This window comes from Spinacia oleracea, chromosome 3 (assembly GCF_020520425.1).
Source record: "Spinacia oleracea cultivar Varoflay chromosome 3, BTI_SOV_V1, whole genome shotgun sequence".
NCBI lineage: Eukaryota > Viridiplantae > Streptophyta > Magnoliopsida > Caryophyllales > Amaranthaceae > Spinacia > Spinacia oleracea.
Genome location: NC_079489.1, coordinates 3,796,234 through 3,815,938, shown reverse-complemented (window position 1 = coordinate 3,815,938; position 19,705 = coordinate 3,796,234). Strand labels below are relative to the sequence as shown.

General features: G+C 33.7%; 1 protein-coding gene across 1 annotated transcript; it reads left to right on the top strand.

Moving 5' to 3' along the window:
- The first annotated feature begins 12,086 nt into the window (after nt 1–12,086).
- Nucleotides 12,087–13,617, top strand: LOC110779377 (membrane-associated kinase regulator 5). Its single transcript, XM_021983900.2, has 2 exons — nt 12,087–13,082; nt 13,212–13,617. The coding sequence occupies exons 1-2, from the start codon at nt 12,185–12,187 to the stop codon at nt 13,283–13,285; spliced, it is 972 nt and encodes a 323-aa protein (XP_021839592.1). The 5' UTR covers nt 12,087–12,184; the 3' UTR covers nt 13,286–13,617.
- The last annotated feature ends 6,088 nt before the right edge of the window (nt 13,618–19,705 follow it).

Sequence of the window (19,705 nt, the reverse complement as noted above, 5' to 3'; positions counted from 1 at the left end):
TCATGCAAAATTGAGGCATACTTGCCCTTCGGATCAGCTTCTGACCAATGAACTGGAAACTCGGAGTAACGACGACGAACACCCGAAAAGCCAGCTCTCTCACCAGAGGTTGCACGTTCATCTTCGGAAGCATCCCAACCAATCGAACTCTTCTCCAACGGCCTCTCCGAAGGTCGACCCCTCGAAGATTTCGGTAACCTCCCCGAAGGCACGTTCTCTCTCTCACTAGAGGAGCCAACAACGAACTTGTTTTTGCCCCTATTCTTTGCCATGGTCGCGAAATCTCGATCTAGGGTTTAGATTGAGGGGTAGAAGGAAGAACGAAGAAAAAAGGAGAACTCAGAAACAAATTACCTTTTTCCGAAGCGGAATTCGCCGATAAAGCGAACAACACAAGTTCCCGAAGTCTAAAGTTGGCCGAATTTCGTAGATCTGAAGAAGCAAATTGCACTGCGATCGCCGGAATTTAGAGAGAGAATGGGTTTGAAATAAGGAGTAAAAAGTTTAAAAGGAGCAAGGCACCCAGTATTTATAGAAAAGAGAAAGGGCGCATCAACTTCCTCAAACCCACGATCTCCATGGCACAGTACAATTCCCGACACTTGTCATCAATGCAAATCATCCCTTTTCAAAAAAGAGAGGGAACTTTCGAACTTCTGACAGCTGGAAACCCACCCATTTAATTCTAAATGGACCGGGTCTGGGGGGCATGTTGTTTGGGCTCCCAATCGATTCTCAATTGGGCCACTAAGTCCAAAGCCCAATGGCTCTAAACAACAACATCAAACCTACCAATGGCTATTCAGCCATCCATTAAGGCCCAAGGCCCAATAACAATAAGTGACCTATGGGCATTTATTATGCAAACACTATAAATAGGCCGCCAAGGCTCACACCTCAAGGTACGTCCAATTTATCGCCTTAAGACTACTCTTCTAGAGAACTTCTCTCTAGAATCCGAGCATCATTCTTACTTAGGCATCGGAGGGGCTTTCCTCGGAAACACCCCCGAGGCTAGTGACTTTGCTCTTGTGCAGGTGAATTCGGACTCCACTCATTCAAACAAGCAAGATCTTCAACACATACAAAAGGGCCTTCATTCGAAGCCCATTGTTTCCATCTTTACAACACCGGAACAAGTTCAAACAAACATGAGTTCAGATAAATTTAGTAAAAATAAATTTTATTCAAACGAGTCTAATAAAATTTAGTTATACTCCGTACACCATTATTAGTTAGAGGCATGGAAGTTAACACCTTACTAATCTTACATCATTTTACAAGTACAGAAGTACTCCGTAGCATTACATATTGCAGTTAGAACTCGTCAAATACCAGGCTTCAAGCCTTAAACCAAACTCTTCCAATTACGCGTAAATAAAAAGATATTCAACCAAAAATTATGCACAACTCAGAAAGGAGTAACACAAGCTTGTAGGTTGTAACTAGGACTTACCAGTAACATGGCGCGGTAACTCTAAAGCCGTATAATTCGTAATATTTCCTCTTTCTCTCTCATTTTGATGGTGTTTTAGAAGAAGAAAATTGCAGTAGCAGTATGTCTGTATGTTATTATCAAGAGATGGACATCAGTTGAGGAAAAAATGATTGGAATTTGAAATGGCATATGCTGATATGCTGATAGTTTGTATGGGAGTTGGAGGTTCTGAAAGGGAATATACCTTCTTGGTTAAAATTGGGCCTTTAATGTTGTTAGTTGTAGACTAACAAACATATGGGCCTATGTTTCAGATTGTGTCCAGGCCTGTAATTAATAAGAATTAATGGGCCTACCAATTTAATCCTTGGTCTGGCATTTATTATGTGGGATCAAAACTTGGAAATAGCGTACTACCTCAACTGTGGGATCATTGGATGATTCTAAACGTCAAGTAACTTGTGTCAGATTCTTTTTTGTAACAATGGGGAGTATGTCGGTACTAATATGCAAGTGACTTTTATTAGTACTAATTAGAAATTTAGAAGCACATAATCAGTATCAATACCAAATTAATTAGTACTAAAATGAGAGACTTGCGTCTATTTTGGACACAAGTCACTTTTGACATAGACTTCCTTCCATAGTTAGTGGTTACTGATGCAACTCAAGCGTGAACATATTTTTTTTAGAAGGTACAGAGTAAGATGAAAGAGCTAACTTAAGTTATGCCTTTCGTAGGTATCTCTAGCCAACTTTACAGGTCAGAATATTAAAAGTGGGGTGAAATGATAATGAAATCTTCACCCTCAAAAAGCCCCTGATGGCTGAGACTGATGGGGTATGATCTTATGACATCGATGTTATGAGGTGGGGTTTGATCTTAAAACGTTGAAGTTATAAAACCCTTTTTTTTTTTACCACAATGAGGATCTCATATTTATATTTGTAATATTCTACTCCGTAACAAGTATGTAGTACGTATTATATTTCAGGACGTCTTTCATAAAATATACTATTGTTAATTTCCATTTTGTAATCCCCGATACAAATATAACTTAATTCAACAAAAAGGAATGAAGGTTACAATTCCTGCCTATACTCGTACAATACAAATACTTTATATATTTTGTCTAAAAAAAAACTTTATATATGACGATTTCATGTATATAAAACCAGCTTCTTAGCAAGTAGATAATTTTGATTAGATAGTTACCAATGTGATCACATAGTTATGTTCTATTGTTATAAATTGTACTCCCCGATTAAATAGTCATAGTTTCTATCAAATAGTTAACTTTTATAATATTGAAATTAACGGTCTTACGTGTATGTCTCATAAAACACTTATTGATTGTACAAATATAATTTAATTTAACAAAAGAAATTGTGGTTAAAGTTCTTGCCTCTAATGCCATCATGCTTATGTTAGTAAAATGTCATCAAGTAAGAAAACCTTGTAGAAAAAAGTAATGAACTCTCAAATAGTTGCACGTACTTTCTTGGTTGCATTCCAACAAACTTTACCATACATATTCATGAAAATACCTAAAGATAGCAATTAGACACGCAAATCGCATATATTTTTGTGGGCAATTAAACCTAGCCTAAAATGACCCATAAGGTCTTGGCTATATTGATGGGTTTTTTAGTGTCATTTATAATTCTATTGACCTTTTTAATCGGGTCAATTAAGTTTTTTTTTTTTTTTTTTTTGTTTTTTTTCAAGGTAAGATGAATAGCCCTATCGGGTCGGAACCCCGCACGGGTCAACCTGCCCGGGTTAGCAGCCTAGACACTTTGAGAGTGGGGGGAGTGATAAGGGGAACCCTCCCTCAAAGTGCCCCTAGTGGGGATTGAACCCCCAACCTTTTGGTTGGAAGGTGGAATCCTTTCCACTAGGCCAAGACACACTTGGTTAGTCAATTAAGTTTCTATCAAGTCCTATTAAAAGCCCAATAAGATCAACACGGTTTAACCAGTTCTAATAAGTTTAGGTATCATCCGGCAAAAAAAATACACCATATGATTAAATATTAAGATATATTCGTACTGCGTATGAAGTAATGCAAACTTATTTAGATACTCTATTACTAGCTCCATCATCACTCTCGAAAGGTATACAATTATACATAACTACGGAATATAAATTAAAGAGGCGAATTACATACGAGGTTTAGTACTTTGTATATGTTAGTCTATAATAAAACTTATTGCTATAATTACGCGCTATTGTCCTATTGATACCGTAATCAACGAAATGGTAAGTGAAATTATTAGATCATAATAGTAATTAGGACGGTTAACCATGATTAGTCTTAATCCAACAACATTGATTCAACTACCAACTGCCACTACCGATTAATTTGTTTATGTCTCCTAATTCACCTACAAATAAGCACATAAAGAGGGAATTATCTAAGCTAATTACAAACTTAACTTACCTTAATCACATGAAAAATGTGGGGGCCATTAAATCCAAATTGTAGCTTGGGCTTTGTTCATCATCATGAAATTGAGGGCATACAATATTTGATTGCAATCATTAACATGTCCACCATATATGAGTCCGTGAAATCGTTGTTTGATTGATAGATTTTCCCGATAATTGTAGGGCTCTATTTCATTCTAACTTATTTTCACTTACTTTTGTTTCGAGTTTATTTTATATGGATTTAGGCTCTGTTTTATTGGACTTATTTTGACCGAACTTATATTTTTTGAACTTATTTATTTAAAAAAACCTTATTTTGTTTGAAATAAACTTACTTGTGTATGAAAATGTCTGAAAAAAACTTATTTTTGCTGAATTTATATTGTCTGAACTTATCTAAACTTATCTGAACTTATTTTATTTGAAATAAGTCAAAATAAGTTGAATAGAACAAAGCCATAATAGAATTTTCTGAACTTGTTAGAACTTATCAGAACTTACTAGAACTTATAAAGTGTACGTTGGTGGGGCCCTATTTTTCCTAAACTTATCCTATATGAACTTATTATATCTTTTTGCATTATCTAAACTTATTTTTCCTGAAACAATTGAAAATAAGGTAAACATCACAGTGCCTAAACTTTTTCATCTGATATTATCTGAACTTAATTTTGACCAATTTTTCTTTGTCATTTTGCATAAATCTGAAAAAGATCGGTTGATAGTTAATTACTAAGTACAAGACTACGACATGCCTTGTCACGTATCTCCTATATATTTGTTGTTGTCACATTATCAACTCAACCAAAAGCTTAAGCTGATGGTTGAAGCCTCAAGATTGGTTTTATATTTTATCACGCCCCCTCACATGAAAGCCCTTTGGTCTTGAAGTGTGGATGCAGCATAGGGCTTCTCATACCTAGCGCAAAATATTCCACTTTGAAAGGAGAGGTGGATGAGATTTGAACCCGTGACATTTGCGTCACGTTGACTCTGATACCATATCAAAGGACCAATTCTATCGGTTGTATTATTAGAGAAAGTTTAGCATTTATGTCACAAATCTCCTATACATTTGTTGTATTATTAGAGAAAGTCTGACAGTTAAATAAGGGTAAAACGACATGATACAACATTAGCAGTAAATAATTAAATATATAGTTAGTGAGATATAAAATGATAGCAAGCATCCAAGCAGACAGCCTTAGCAAAGTCTTGGTTTGTTCACGAGATAATGTTGGGGCTTTTTGTTCTTTTTTGAATATTTTTCTTTCCCACCTGTTTTCTTTTGATAAATCATTCTTTCTTATCATTGCATTTAGATAATTTCAAAGTATTAGTGAGATAATTATTAATTAACAAAGTATTAGGGTCAAATTGAGTATGCTCGAACACTTTTGGAACAATGAAGTACGTTTTAATTTGTGTTATTATATATGCAATACTTACTTGAACATCAACATAATTTTAGGTACGTGAAAATGTGATGAAACAACCAGATCATATATATACTCTTGCAGTCTTGCTACCGAAAACACGCATTTCGAAATAAAATACCGTATTGTTCGTACATCATTACACAACATGTTCTATGACAAAACAGTTAAGAAAAAATTGATTTTTTTTTATAGATAAGGAGCTAAATAAGTTCAGGTAAGTTAATTAAAATAATACATATAAGTTCAAACAAAATAATTCAGTTCGAACGAAGCCTTATTCCAAGGCTCAACTAACAAAACAATATACTTCGTACTAGATTATGTCCCGTGCATGCACGGATATTTTAAAATTATTGTTTGACCATATTTTTTATAAAATATTTCTTCTCTTAAACATAATGCATAATTAATAAATCTTGAACATATTCATATTTAATCATCTGATATGAAACTTTACGTTTTACATATTTTATATGCATAATATGCTAATTTGATCAAAATATTGACTAGATGTATTTTTTATTATTGATATACAGATTTGACAGTAATATTTCAATATAATGTTAAGCAAGGTATTATGTGGTATTTATTATTGTCTTATTTAGTAAGCCAATATTTTGTTTCCATACATAAATCATTTATAAAAACTGTTAAAAACTAAATAAATAAGTAAATTAGATATATTTTAGGAAATAGGCTTTTGGCGGGAAAAAATTGCACCAGGAAGTGACATGTGTCATTCCTGGTGTCTCTTTTAGTATATAGAGATAGATAGATTAGACAAGTGAGAAAAATTTATGGCTTAAAATAGAAATATAAATCCTTTTTTGGAAAAGGAAAATAGGAAAGTAATAAGAAATAAATGGAGTAGATTACTCGGATAAAATACACTTCATTCATAATAAATTAGTAATGTGTTGTATACACCTCTATTATGAAGATCTATCCTTGAAATTCTCATAGCAAGACACATGTATATGAAATTTACTTTTCATAAGCTTTTCTAAAATTAAGATTTCTATATTTAACAAATTAAAGATTTCCAATTTACCATTACCTATTATTTTTTTATACAAAATTTCCAACTAGAAAGGAGAAAAAGAAAATGGTCACATCACTTTGTTAAGGCTCCTTTGAGGCTTTGCCTTTAAATTTATCTTTTAACATAAATATATACTTGAAAAATATTAATACATTTTTGTAATATCCTTTTTTTCTTTTCCTTTAGTTAACTAAAGCTGGATAACTAAAACTAAAGTTGCATGTTTGTATAGGCAAGGTGGACTTTACAACTTCGGATACCTTCTCTTTTCTTTGAGTCAAAATGGATAAAATTACCTTTAAATAACTCGAAACGATAAAAAGGTTGAATAAAGGAAATTCAAAGCTTAAGTTAGTAGGACTATACATAACTGTAAAGACTTTTTTTATAGAAAAAAAATAATAAAGTTTCAATTTAAGTTTTTTTCTTTTTTGACGTAAGTTTCAATTTAAGGTTAAAGTTATATTTTAGGTCTAAATAGCCTAAGAACAAAATAGGTCAAACCTTAGCTTTTATTTTCTGGGTCATAAATTAATGTTAAGAAAACGAAAATTAAAGCCTATATGCGACGCAGGGGCGGTGCTAGTAAGGGTTCAGTGGGTTCAACTGAACCCTTACTAGCTAAACAAAAGTCTAGCAGGTTTACAAACAAAATAAGGTCAAGTATTAGTAATCGCGATATATTACGTAAACAATTGAGGCGATGCAGTGGTATTTGCTCTACTCACCAAATTAAAGGACAAGAGATTGAATCTCTTTCCTCTCTTTTTTCGGCTTTTCCTGCTTTTTTTTATTTGGTTTTCTAAAACAGTGAATAATTTTTATACTAATTCCTCCTTTTTTCGGCTTTTCCTGCTCTTTTTTTTTTTGGTTTTCTAAAACAGTATATATTTTTATACTAATTCCTATATAAAGTTACTTTTAAAATATGAAATTTTGCTAAATGCAACTATAGCATATTTTGTTCCCATTTTTTTGCGTTCTAATTGGATTATTTTCCTATAATTGTGTTGCTAAAATTTCAATGTATCTTATATACGGTATCAAAAGTATTGTTCAATATTTTGTATAAAAAGATGACTTGAGTTTAAATTTCGAACCCGTAGTACGATTTTTCTGGCACCGCCACTGATGCGACGGATAGACTCTTGTAACCATAACATATTTGCTTGTTTGCTTGTGATTGCCTAATCTATCTTGTATGTACATCGGATATATTTAGGTTGTGTTCTCTTTATTTGGTATGGTCTGATTTTTAATTTATAGGAGTAGTTTTTGTCTGGTCTAGTCTGATTGTTTTATGTGGGTGCTTTTTTCTTTATCTGGTCTGGTCTAATCTAATAAGTACGGAGTATATATGTTCTTTTTATCTTGTTCTTATTGCTTACTCCATATTACATGGTACTTATTTTCATTAAAACCAGACCGAACCAGACCAAATAAGAAAGTTGGAGTGGTACGTTCATACCAGATAAGAAAATTTGAACTAGGCCATACCAGAATAAACTAATACCAAAAAAGAAAAAAAAAACACTTGCAAAAGACATTTACAAGACAAGACAAGACCTAGAGACTAGGAGAAATCAGACCAAAATGTAACACAAAATAAGAAAGATTAGACCAGACTAGACGAAGAAGACAAAGTTGAAACTAGGAATACGATGTACCCAAATGTATCTTCTTTTTTTCTTGTTTTAAACTTTCACAATGTGCAAACGGATGAAATGAGCAAAATGAACTATTCATTACATGGTTTACAACTAATTCTAGGTACACTCGAGAACAAGATAGATGGATTTGTTAATTAACTTTGATGGTGGAAGTAATTGAGAGAAAGAGTTACACCATGGCCCGCCCATTAACCCACACAATTAGGTAATGAAAGTGTCCAAAATTGAGCAAATTTATGAAGAGGGGGTTTCAAAAAGTTAAAGAAAAGAGACATTTCATGCAATTTGTAATTTGGTGTATTTTGAGAAGCTCTTTTTGTTTCTTTAAGTGGCTTTTGTTTCGACACACACGCATATTTTTTTAACTTTCTTGGCTTCTTTTTTTTTTACTCTCTTCTTCTTCTTAACCTTTTACGTGGGTTTACTACTAGAGTACTACTAGAGCGTATTCTGTATTCTTGAACTTTTAATATCAGCGTGAAGAAGTTATGTCTATTTTCAGTATTGACTCAACTTTCAAACTTTCAAACTAGTGTACTTTTAGTCTATAGTCAAAATATGTTAGGTGTGCCAATAAAATGCATTATTTTTCTTAAATCTTGTAAACTAGTAAGACTATTAGACTAGGAACCTTCCATATATATCAGTATATATATCACCGTTCGAATCTAATCCGTCATCTTTTTTATATTAACTAGCTTTTGAGCCCGTTTAATAAACGGACAATTTAAGGGGAAATGGGTATGGTTATACCAAACTTTTTACGTCATTAAAAACGGTATCAGTTCTTGGATAAACCAAACACGTGGTATTATAAATCAAGTTCTAATCTCATACCACATTTATTTCATTATTGATTTGAAACGCATACCACTACGACACTACGTGTTAGAATCCAACATTTCTTTACTTAGATGTATTATTTTGTTAGTGTCAGACCAGTGTTCACTTGTAGTTTGTAGCTAATTCAAAATAAACCTTTGTGAGGGGTATGATTGTATGAATGAATAAATTTCAACTTCTCACCAATTGTTGCATCGCTTTATTGCTTGTGTTTTGTTGTAGGCCTTCATAGATATTGTGACGCCTTTAATTTGCTCAAAAGCATCCCAAATAACACAAAGTCTCGCAATCAGATAACTTTCTGTTGTCGGTCCCGCTTGTGCCTTTTGTGCGCCCACAAGCACCCCGGTCGACCCTCGCATCCCGCTCTTGTCGCCAACAGGCAAGAGCGTCCATTCAGAATCAGACGCTCGCTCGTGCCCCTACGAGTCACAAGACACTAATTCCGCACAAGACATACATCTTTATCGCCAATAGGCAAGGGTCCACCACACGGAACCGGTGTCAAAACATTCGGACCGTGACACTAAGCATAGCAGACAATCCCTTAAGGATTCTAATTTAATTGTTGGCCGTCTATATACTTATTGAAATGAAGTTAGATTTGTGAACATCATCATTTTCTTAGCTCCTTTCTTTTGGCAGCAAGAGTTTCATGTAACCCTACGCTCCAAAATTAAGTGAGGGTTCGTCTCCAATTCTAATGAAGTAATTAGACACACTATGTCGTGGCAGAATTTGTACTTTGTAAAAAGGGAAGAATTGTAACACAAATGTTGCATAGGAATATTCTAGAAAACTACCCCATTAGTAATTAGAAGTGTACGTAAGTAACAGAACAGATTTATTATATCTCAATTATCGCCATGGCTATGAAAATATCCACGTAGAAGGTATAGTTGCATGGCCAAGTAACATCTTCATTAGCGACTCATTTCTAACCTACTCCAAATGGTCCTTCCACCTAGCTAGCTAGTCATTAATTGCTATATGCCATGAAATTCACAAAACAGGGGTCCCCCACCACTCAAATCGGCCACCCAAACATTACGGAAGAGGTAAGTCGCATCACATGTGAAGATAAATGGTTGTAGGTCAGACTGAACTCTGGGCCAAGCCCATGATCATGGGCCTATACGGGTCCGGCTAATGCCATACTCGTTTATAACCTGCCTGGCCGGGTTGAAATTTAAAAAAAATACAGCCCAAGGCTTCGTGCCTCAGCCTAATTTTACTAAATTTGGCATGTTTTGTTGTATAGAGCAGGATCATATTGTATCTTGTCGTATTTTTTTAATAAATGTAATGTTCCACGACTTTGTGTCCGGACCGGCCTTTCATGCATGTCAGATCAGCCAGACCCACAACCATCTTGAAGCATATGCATCAATAGATCTATTTCTAAAGGGGTTTGGTATTCCTCACAAGATTTTAAAACCCGAAACGTCATACATTTCCAAACTTGACTCGATCATTTCCCGTAACCGACTGTCTCATACACTATGATTATGAAAGTTGTATGGTTAAGAAAGGAAGATGAGGGGGGATGAGCCGTACCATGAGATGAGTGAGTGTGTGATGGAAGGAACAAAAAGCCCGAAAATAACGTCGCCGGATGTTTATAACTTTGTCTATACTCAAATTCTAATTAACTCCCATAACTTATTATTATCTTGTTCCCTTTTCTTTACGTACTTTGTATCTAACTATCTACCTCCCATCTTCCCCTTCCCTTTCTTTGTCTTCCTACAAGACACACACACCCATCGAGATTAACCTGCAGCCAACATCTTCCTTATACACCACTTACTTCACTTATTTTATCAATTTGTTTTTTCCTATCTTCAAAAAAAATAAAAAATACATGTACATAACATTATTAAATTAATTGATAATTATCTTTCAAATGAAAAGTTACTCTCTAATGATCGTGTAATATAAGTTCTGGAGAAATAAGTTACAACATTCTTACCGACTCTGCAAATTACGAACAAGATAATTTCATATAAGTCTTGATAATTCGAATTAGTATTAGATTAGTTCGGAGGAAATAGGTCAAATAATAGATAGAACAATTGTTATTTTTGGCTCAAAAATAGAAAGAACCATAAACAAAAGAACATTTTGGCTTAGAGCCTTTTTTTTTTGGATGGAATTAGAGCCTTAATTTTGGCATGACTATTAAGTCTGACTTGACCTTGTACATGACTAGAAAATTGAACCGCTCTGACCATCATTTGACAAAAACTGATTCACACATTCAATCCGCATGCATGAGCACAATGATCCCTTACAAAACATTATCCGATTATAACCCCAAGTGACATGACTTGTAACAGACCAATGACCCAATTTGATAACCCTCCATATATTTCAACCCAAATGATCTGTAATGTTAGCCCGATTTTAGGCTGGCCTGACTATATATTCACGTCTAACACCTATACACAAATGAGTTTATTTCATAAACAAATTTATATGAAATAAGTTCAAAATTTTATGTACATTTATCATTTATACACGAATTTAGACGAAAACTATATTAGATCTTGTGCACACACGAATTTTGATCAATTTTTTCACAAAATATTTAACTGAAATATTTTCAAACTACTGCATCATTATAAAATTTTGAACATATCCATTTCAATGTATTCATCTATGCATATTTTAAATGCGTAATGGTAACTTTACCAAAATTTCAAGTGAATGTATTTTTCATTATTAATGTACCGATTTGACTAAAATATTACTACTAAAATATATTTATCAAAATTATTATTATGTTGTATCTATTATTGCCGTAGTATATAAACTAATATTTTTCCCATACATAAATAATTAAATAATTTATAAAAAATGATAGATAATAAAAATAAAATTAAAACAGATACACTTTTTAGAAAAGTGGTTTTTGACGGGAAAATTTTATACCAGGAAAGTGACATGTATACTCCTTAGATAATTTCAAATATTATGTACATTTGTTATTTATACACATATTAATTATTTCATAATCTCAACAGAATTGAAAAAGACTATTTTTAAGGAAGAATATTCTTCCTTCAATTTTTAAAAGTAATAAAATACCAAAAAAAAAAGGAAGAGGAAAACGAATACTTCCCATCCCCTCCCGAATAAAAAAAGAAAACAGAAAAAAAAAATCTCTTTTTCCTCCTCTCTATAAATACCCCCCTCGTCACTCCTCTTCCCTACACGGCCAGACAAAATCAATTCAACACTTTCTCTCTCCTCTCTCCCTCTTTTTCCTCCTTCAAACAAACAGATTTTGACTCAAATATTCACCAACGACCAACAATGGAGGTATTAACGATGCTAAAATTCTGGAAATCTAGCACTTCTAAAGTTGCCGCAGGAACCACCGCTAGCGACGGAGATGCCGCTGAAACCATCACTGAATCCACCATTTCCGATCATCTCACAGAAGAGAGCGACGATGACGATGACTCATTCTTCGAACTGGAGCTCGCATTGCCGGCTTACGACTCCAAATTCTCTCTCACTTCTCCTTGTTCGAAGAATTCATCAGAGAACTTCTATAATTGCGAAGATGAGAGAGAATCTAAGCCGAAAATGAAGTCCAAACCTCAATCTCCGATTTCAATTCTTCGATCGGCGTCTCCGAAACTCCGAGTCTTCATGTTCGGCAAACTCAACAAGAAGTCGAAGCGCGTTGATGAGATTTTCGAAACGGAGAGCGTTTCATCGACTTCTTCTCCAAAACGTAACAGTTCAAGCCTGTTCACAGTCAAGTTCAGAATCGAAGACGGATCAATAGTTCCGAAATTCACTCGGAGTCGCAGCAACAGCTCAAACGTTTCCACCAGTCCGAAGATCGAAAAACAGAGCTCCGACGCTCTAACAGAATCGTCGAAACGTTTCTCCAAAGACGCCGTTCAAAAAACATTTCTAAACCTCATCAAGCCGAAAACCTCGAGAAAGTGTATCGACGGCGAGAAAACCGCTTCTTCTCCAACAAGACAGTCGTCGACGACGGCGACGCCATTTTCTTCGCTGAAGAAGGAGAAAGAGAGCAGTCGATTCAAAGCGAAATGTAAGCAGCTAGGAAAGAGCAAATCAGCTTCAGCGATGATCGTTCCGTCTCCGGCGAGTTTCCCGGCGAGAAACGACCATCCTTGTGACGGCATTGAAGGCGCTATTCTACACTGCAAACGCTCTTTCACCACTTCAAAAGGTAACAACCAATATTTAATTACATTATTTTTCGAATATGTAATAATTCAAATATCGATGTTTAAACAGTTTAAGTGTCAGTAATTTGAAATTTTATTAATTAATTAAATTATGTTTGATAAAATTGCAGGACATTCGTCATTATCGAGATGTAGCAGCGATCCATCACATGAGAAGTCAATTCAAGTGTCAGACATAATCTGAAGAAAAAAAAAGAAGATGAAATGATTAGTGGTTGCTGCCTGTAAACTTTTGTTTGATTATTGTACTCCGTATTTAGGAGAGAGAAAGTGGCGGGAAAATCTTCTCCCATTGTTGGTTTAATCATAATTAGGAAAGCATAGTTTGGTGAATATCTCTGTATTTGAGAGAGATGATTTTGAGATTAGGTGAGTTTAGTTTGTTAGGAGTGATGATTTTGAACGAATTTAGATGATGATGACCAGTGGATGAGTGACGAGTGAGCTTAGGTCACTTGAGTCGTCTTGTAAAGCTTTTTTAACTGTTTGTTAATGATGATATGGTATTTTTGTAAATTTTTGTGCATCTTTTTCATTTTTTGTTGTGTTTTGGAAATGATGAAGAATTAGCAATTGTTGCAACTGTTACGAGTCCGTGATTCAGCATGACATTTTCATGAGGGTTATTGGGCTATGAACTTCTGAAGTGGTAAGTGGTTGATTCACAAAATTGTACAACTTCACATTATGGACTTTTATGGTGGTTTTGTTTCTCGACCATTGAGTACAAATTGGAATCGAGTATTTTACTTTTAGCCCGTTGATACTAGCTAAAATATGCCCGTGAACAAAACTGGCCAGGCTTTTTGAGATGCTCTTGTGGCTATGTTGATCTATCAAGATATGGACTCCTTTTAAAATGATGTACGGGCAATTTTCCTACTATATTTATTTATGTACCTAGTACGATTTAGTGAGGAAGTTCTAGCTAGTTGACCAACTTGTAATAACGGATGCAAAGAAAGATTAAATAACGTAATTAAATAATACGACTAGGTTATGACTTAGAGAGTTTATATAGTACTCTCTAGGCAGATGCGGAAAAGCCCAGAAAATAGGCCCAAAACAGATAACCCTAGTCTAGAATAACAGATACCGTAAAATATCCCCGTGTTGGGGAGTTGTAGTAAGGGGCTTGACCGATTCAAGGCTAACACAACTAAATATGAACGTACCACAAATTGGCAATCTAGGCATTTAATTTAATTCGGGTATTAAATATTATCATGTTACTTGTATGAGCCTAATTTGGTTGAATGTCTTGTATGAACAATAGCAAGAAGCCATTCTTTTCACCTAAATTCAATATCCAGTAGAATCATGTAAAAGAAGAGGAAAAATCAATTCACTAAGAAACACCAAGCTATTGTTTAGCTAAACTCATTGAAATAATCTCAAGTAGACCTGTAAAATTAGATCAAATCAATAGTATAGTAGTCAAAATAAACTTGAAAAAATACTTGAAAATTTGGAAATCCGTGATTTTTTTTATTTTCTATTTATGTGTAGATTAAAAGTCGAAATTGAAACTGATTGACCGAAATTGGGTAACTAACAACGTATAGAATTCGACAAAAATGACACAAGTTATTAACATATCACAATAACGCACTAAAATTTTACTGGGAACAAAAAAAAGTTCCAAACTCAAATTTGGTTCACCCATCTAAATCCAACCCAATCGAACCAATTTGACAAGTCTAACCTCAAGTGACATCCATGAAAAATTAGACTAAATGAAAAACAAATAAGATGCTTAAAATATAAAGATAATTTTCTACATAAGATAAAGGTAATTTTCTTCACAAGATAAAGATTAATTTTCTTTAAAAGATAAAGATTGATTTTTGTTTCAATAATGTTGTGTTCTTTAATCTTTATTAAGCATATATGCCACAAAAAAGCTTTTAAAGCAAAAATTAATTTTTTTGGCATGAAAAACAAAAGAAGAGAAAGAGCTAAAGAAAAAGGAAAAGAAAAAGAAAAGAAATAAAAGGAAGGTTAGTCAATCTTTTAGAAACCACTTTCCAAAGCTCAACTCACTTCTTCTCTAACTAACATCAATTCCTCATTCTTTTTTCCCATCAAATAAAAGAGAAAATTCTTCCTCATATTTTTTTTCCTTCTTCCTTTACCCTATTCTTTTACTCCACCATACTTATTCGTATTCTATTGTTCTTTACTTGAAAGGATATTCCGGAGGAGCGTTCTCTTCACTAAATGAAACCTGAATTGAACTCATCTGAACTAATTAAATTTGAAGGGATTATTGGACCCGATCAGAGTAAACTAAGGGCGAAGAGGCACATCTTAATGATGTATTTAGCAAATACATCCCATCCCATAAAACGACGAAATATGGATAAGACAAACATTAAAAATGATATCATTTTTCAAAGACATATGCCATTTTTAAAAAACAGATGCCATTTTTCAAAAAGCGATGTAATTTTTCAAAAACATATGTCATTTTTCAAAAAAATTGATTTTGTCCTTTAATGTTTGTTTTTAGCCTATTTATCGTTTTGTTGACTATATCCGACATGGGAATATACTTCATCGAGTAAACTTGTTAGAGCTGATTGGAATAATGTGATCTGAATGAAATTTATTGATCTTATAGGATCTGATTGCAACTTATCTAAACTTATGAGATATAAAACTTACTTTTATAAGGCGAAAAGAACGCACAATTTATCGATCTGTCTATAATATTTTTTTCTAATAAAAAAAAGACTTTTATTTATTTAATTTTGATACTTATATTCTGTATTTAAAATGAAAAAGAAAGAATAAAAATGAGTTAAAATATTTGAACGTCAAAGCTGAGCATGAAACGAAACTTATCATCTTTTTGACAGGAAATGCAAGAGAGCATCAGTCGTGTAAGAGCCGGTACGATAGTAACAGGCTTCGTAGAGTCGTAGTGTTGCAGTTTGATTCCAATAGGGATGATGTAATTTGACTGCATTTATTTTGCAAATTCCAACACCGTTTTTAATATTTTGTAATGACGTTATGTATTTGCTCCCTTTATTTCATGATTTTATTTATTTATTTATTTTTTTTTTTTTTTTGGTAGCACCCAGTTCACCTTTAGAGTTAATCTGAATTCTGGGCGAGTTCTGGGTGGACAGGTTTCAGGGTCCCCTCTGAATTGTTGTTGCGGGGGATCGAAAACGGGTCCTTCCTACCAAGTTCAGCCCCAATCACCACTAAATCAACAGACAATTGCTATTTCATGATTTATCATTAATCAGTAATCACTATCAAGAGATTTTGAGCAGTTTTAATCATGTCCAGTAAATTTATTATTATGTACTCGTGTGACAAGTTTTCTTTCTTAGTTTCTGTTTGATTTAACTGAAATACTTATCTGAACTTATGTGAATTTACTTTTGCAGAAAATTAACTTTTTTGTGTTTGAAATTGTCTGAAAAACGTATTTTTACTGAACTAGACTTATCTAAACATATGTAAACGTACTTCAATTTATTTTTGCTGAAATAAGTCAAAATAAGTTGAAATAAACAGACCTTTACATGTCAAATACATAAATTTTCTAGTTAAATAAGAAGATTCCAAATTTCCAGGTGAAGAGAACATTATCATTGGACACAAAACTTTTTGAACATAGTAGTACTATACAAAGTATTTTTTTATGGTACGAATCAACTACAACGGAATATAAACTATAAACAGGGAGATGGGATTCGAAACCATTAACAATGAGATTCTATGTTTTAACCACCATATCAAGACCTCGTTGAATCATTAGTATAGGATTTGTACTGTATCATTATGTTTTAACCACCATATCAAGACCTCGTTGAATCATTAGTATAGGATTTGTACTGTATCATTATGGTTTCATTTGCCCTTTTGCATTTTTGTTAAATTTCAGAAAAATACGAAATGGGTCTGGTCAACCTAATAAGGAGCAGGTGAGTTCGATTAACTATTTTTTACTGAACTGGGCTTATCTAAACTTATGTAAACGTACTTCAATTTATTTTTGCTGAAATAAATCAAAATAAGTTGAAACAAACAGAACTTTACATGTCAAATTTGGTTCGATCTTCTAGTCTAATGAATTCAAATAAGATCCAATCTTGGACACATTATTTCATTTTAATCAAGACTTTGAGAACGCATTATCATTGGACACAAAACTTTTTGAGCGTCGTAGTATTAACAACAGGATTCTATGTTTTAAGTTTTAACCATTGTATCAAGACCTCGTTGAATCATTGGTATAGGATTGTACTGTATCATTATGGTTTTCATTTGCTCATTTGAATTTTTGTAAATTTTAGAGAAATACGAAATGCGTCCGGAAAACCCAATAAGGAGGAGGAGAATTTGGTGCACTTATAAACTCAATGAAGTTTCGCTGATGGCGTCAATTTTAAAATGGAGTGGTAAATTAAATTTACTTTGCAGATTTGAAAGGTGTAAAACGGTAACAATTCGAGGTAAAAGCTATGTACGGTCAAAGGAGTACGTCTAGTAGTCAGGAGGAGCGAGTGGATAGTCACGCTGATGGCGTCTAAAGCACGTAATACCCGCTCATTTCTGTAACTCCCTGCGCGCCTACGTACTTAGCTATCTCCCTGCCTATTCAATATTTCATTCATGCCTAAATTAAATTATCACACTTTTTTCCACTCAGGCTTCTGTTGCATTTATTTATCATATTCGTATTATCTACTCCCTCCGTTTCTTTTTGATCTTCCTGTTTGGAGTTTTGGGTGGAAATTCAGAAACTAGAATTTTTTAATGATTGGGTGTAAGAGTAATGATTTGGTGTAAGAGAAAATAATAAATAAATGAAGAAAGTAATAAAGAAATGAAGGAGAGAGAAGATATTTTTATGAAAGTAATAAAAAATCATAAAAGTGGGGTTGGGTGGGTGAATAGGAAATGTGAATGAATTAAATAAGGGATGGTGGGGAAATTTATGGTAAAAAGTCATGTCCCAAAATAGAAACAGGAAGATCAAATAGAAACGACATTTATAGAAACAGGAAGATAAAAAAGAAATGGAGGGAGTATTTACCTGTCTTAAATTTTATGGAGTACTTTTACAGTTTTACTGTATGTAAAAAAAAAAAAAAAAAAAATAGTTGACACCCTTTTTTCTCTAGGACAATAGACTTCATGGATAACTTGATACACTTTGGCCCAACTTCGACCCAAAATTGGCACCACACAACATAGTGACTTACCGTCCTGTTTTGAAATAATGGTACACATATTTGAATTTTGATTGTAAGATTATGTTTTTTTTGGTTGAATTATAGGGAAATTAAGTTCAATTTAGTAATATTCAGTTAAGTGCAGTTGACTTTGTATTTCTTGATTTTTTGATTTTTTTTCCCGATGACTGTTATCGGGGTCGAACTCCTCACAAATTAATTTGACTCGAGTTAACAAATTAGACACTTTAGTACACCTTGAAAAAATGGGGAAGGATAAAGTGTTACTCTCATCTAACTTGTCTCTTATGGGGTTGTACTCCAAACCTATCTCAAAGTCAGAAGGTGGTGTCATTTCCACTAAGCCAAACTTAACTTACTAATTTTTTTTATTTTTTTTTACAACCAACTCACTTATCTGGAGATATATAAACTTCGTACTCCGTATATGTTACGAGCATGAATGTACCTCTATGTGGTACAAGGACCCTCCGTAGTGATGACAATGAACTTGGTTGTCCCAAGGCACGACATGACCCGACTCAGGACAAAAAAAAACACGACAACAAAAAAGTACAACCATGAAGATATGTGCTGGGCACAAACCATATTCTTTGGTAAAAAGCACGATAAGACGCAACACAACAAAATGTGTTAAATTTAGTGAAATTAAGCTTATTCGTGACACTAGGACATGTGGGCTTAGGTTTGCCTAGCCCCCTTTTAAAATTTTGGGCGCGACACAATACGATACGAAACAAGTGGATCTTGTATGGTCCAGACCCATTCAGGCCCATGACACTTACACTCAGCACGACTCACGATCATCTTTAACCCTATTTACTCCTTAATAAACAAATAAAAGCATTCTTGTGGTGTATAATTCGTGGCACTTGGGATTGTTTAAGAGAATTAAGAGTAGTTGCCGTGAAAGACTAGTGGCACCTTTCAAGTTTCAAGATTCAAGTTCATACAATCATACTTGATACTATTGTGAAGTAATTATGAAGGTTTTTGAAATTGTGGAAGTGTTTATAGGCCTTATAGTTTCCAAAGTGCGATGAACCATATTAGTCAGTATTCCCATCATATATTTGTTGACAACTACATTCCACCCCAACAATTGATCTACTTACTTTCTAAGGCCTCATCATAAGTAACCCGAATACTATGCAAGAAATATGAAAGTACGAATAATACTCCACAACACTCATAGGGGCATAGAGGCATACATAAGGTTTGGTATGAGAAATAAGGATAAGATTAGGGTGTTGTTAGGCAATAAGTTGTTAGTTGATTGGAGTAGGTGTTAGCGGTTTGTATTAGCTGGTTTGACTAGTTGGTTGAATTAACTGTTTCGGTAAAGTATTTGGCAAAGTTATACTTAGTTGTTACTCTATTTGCTA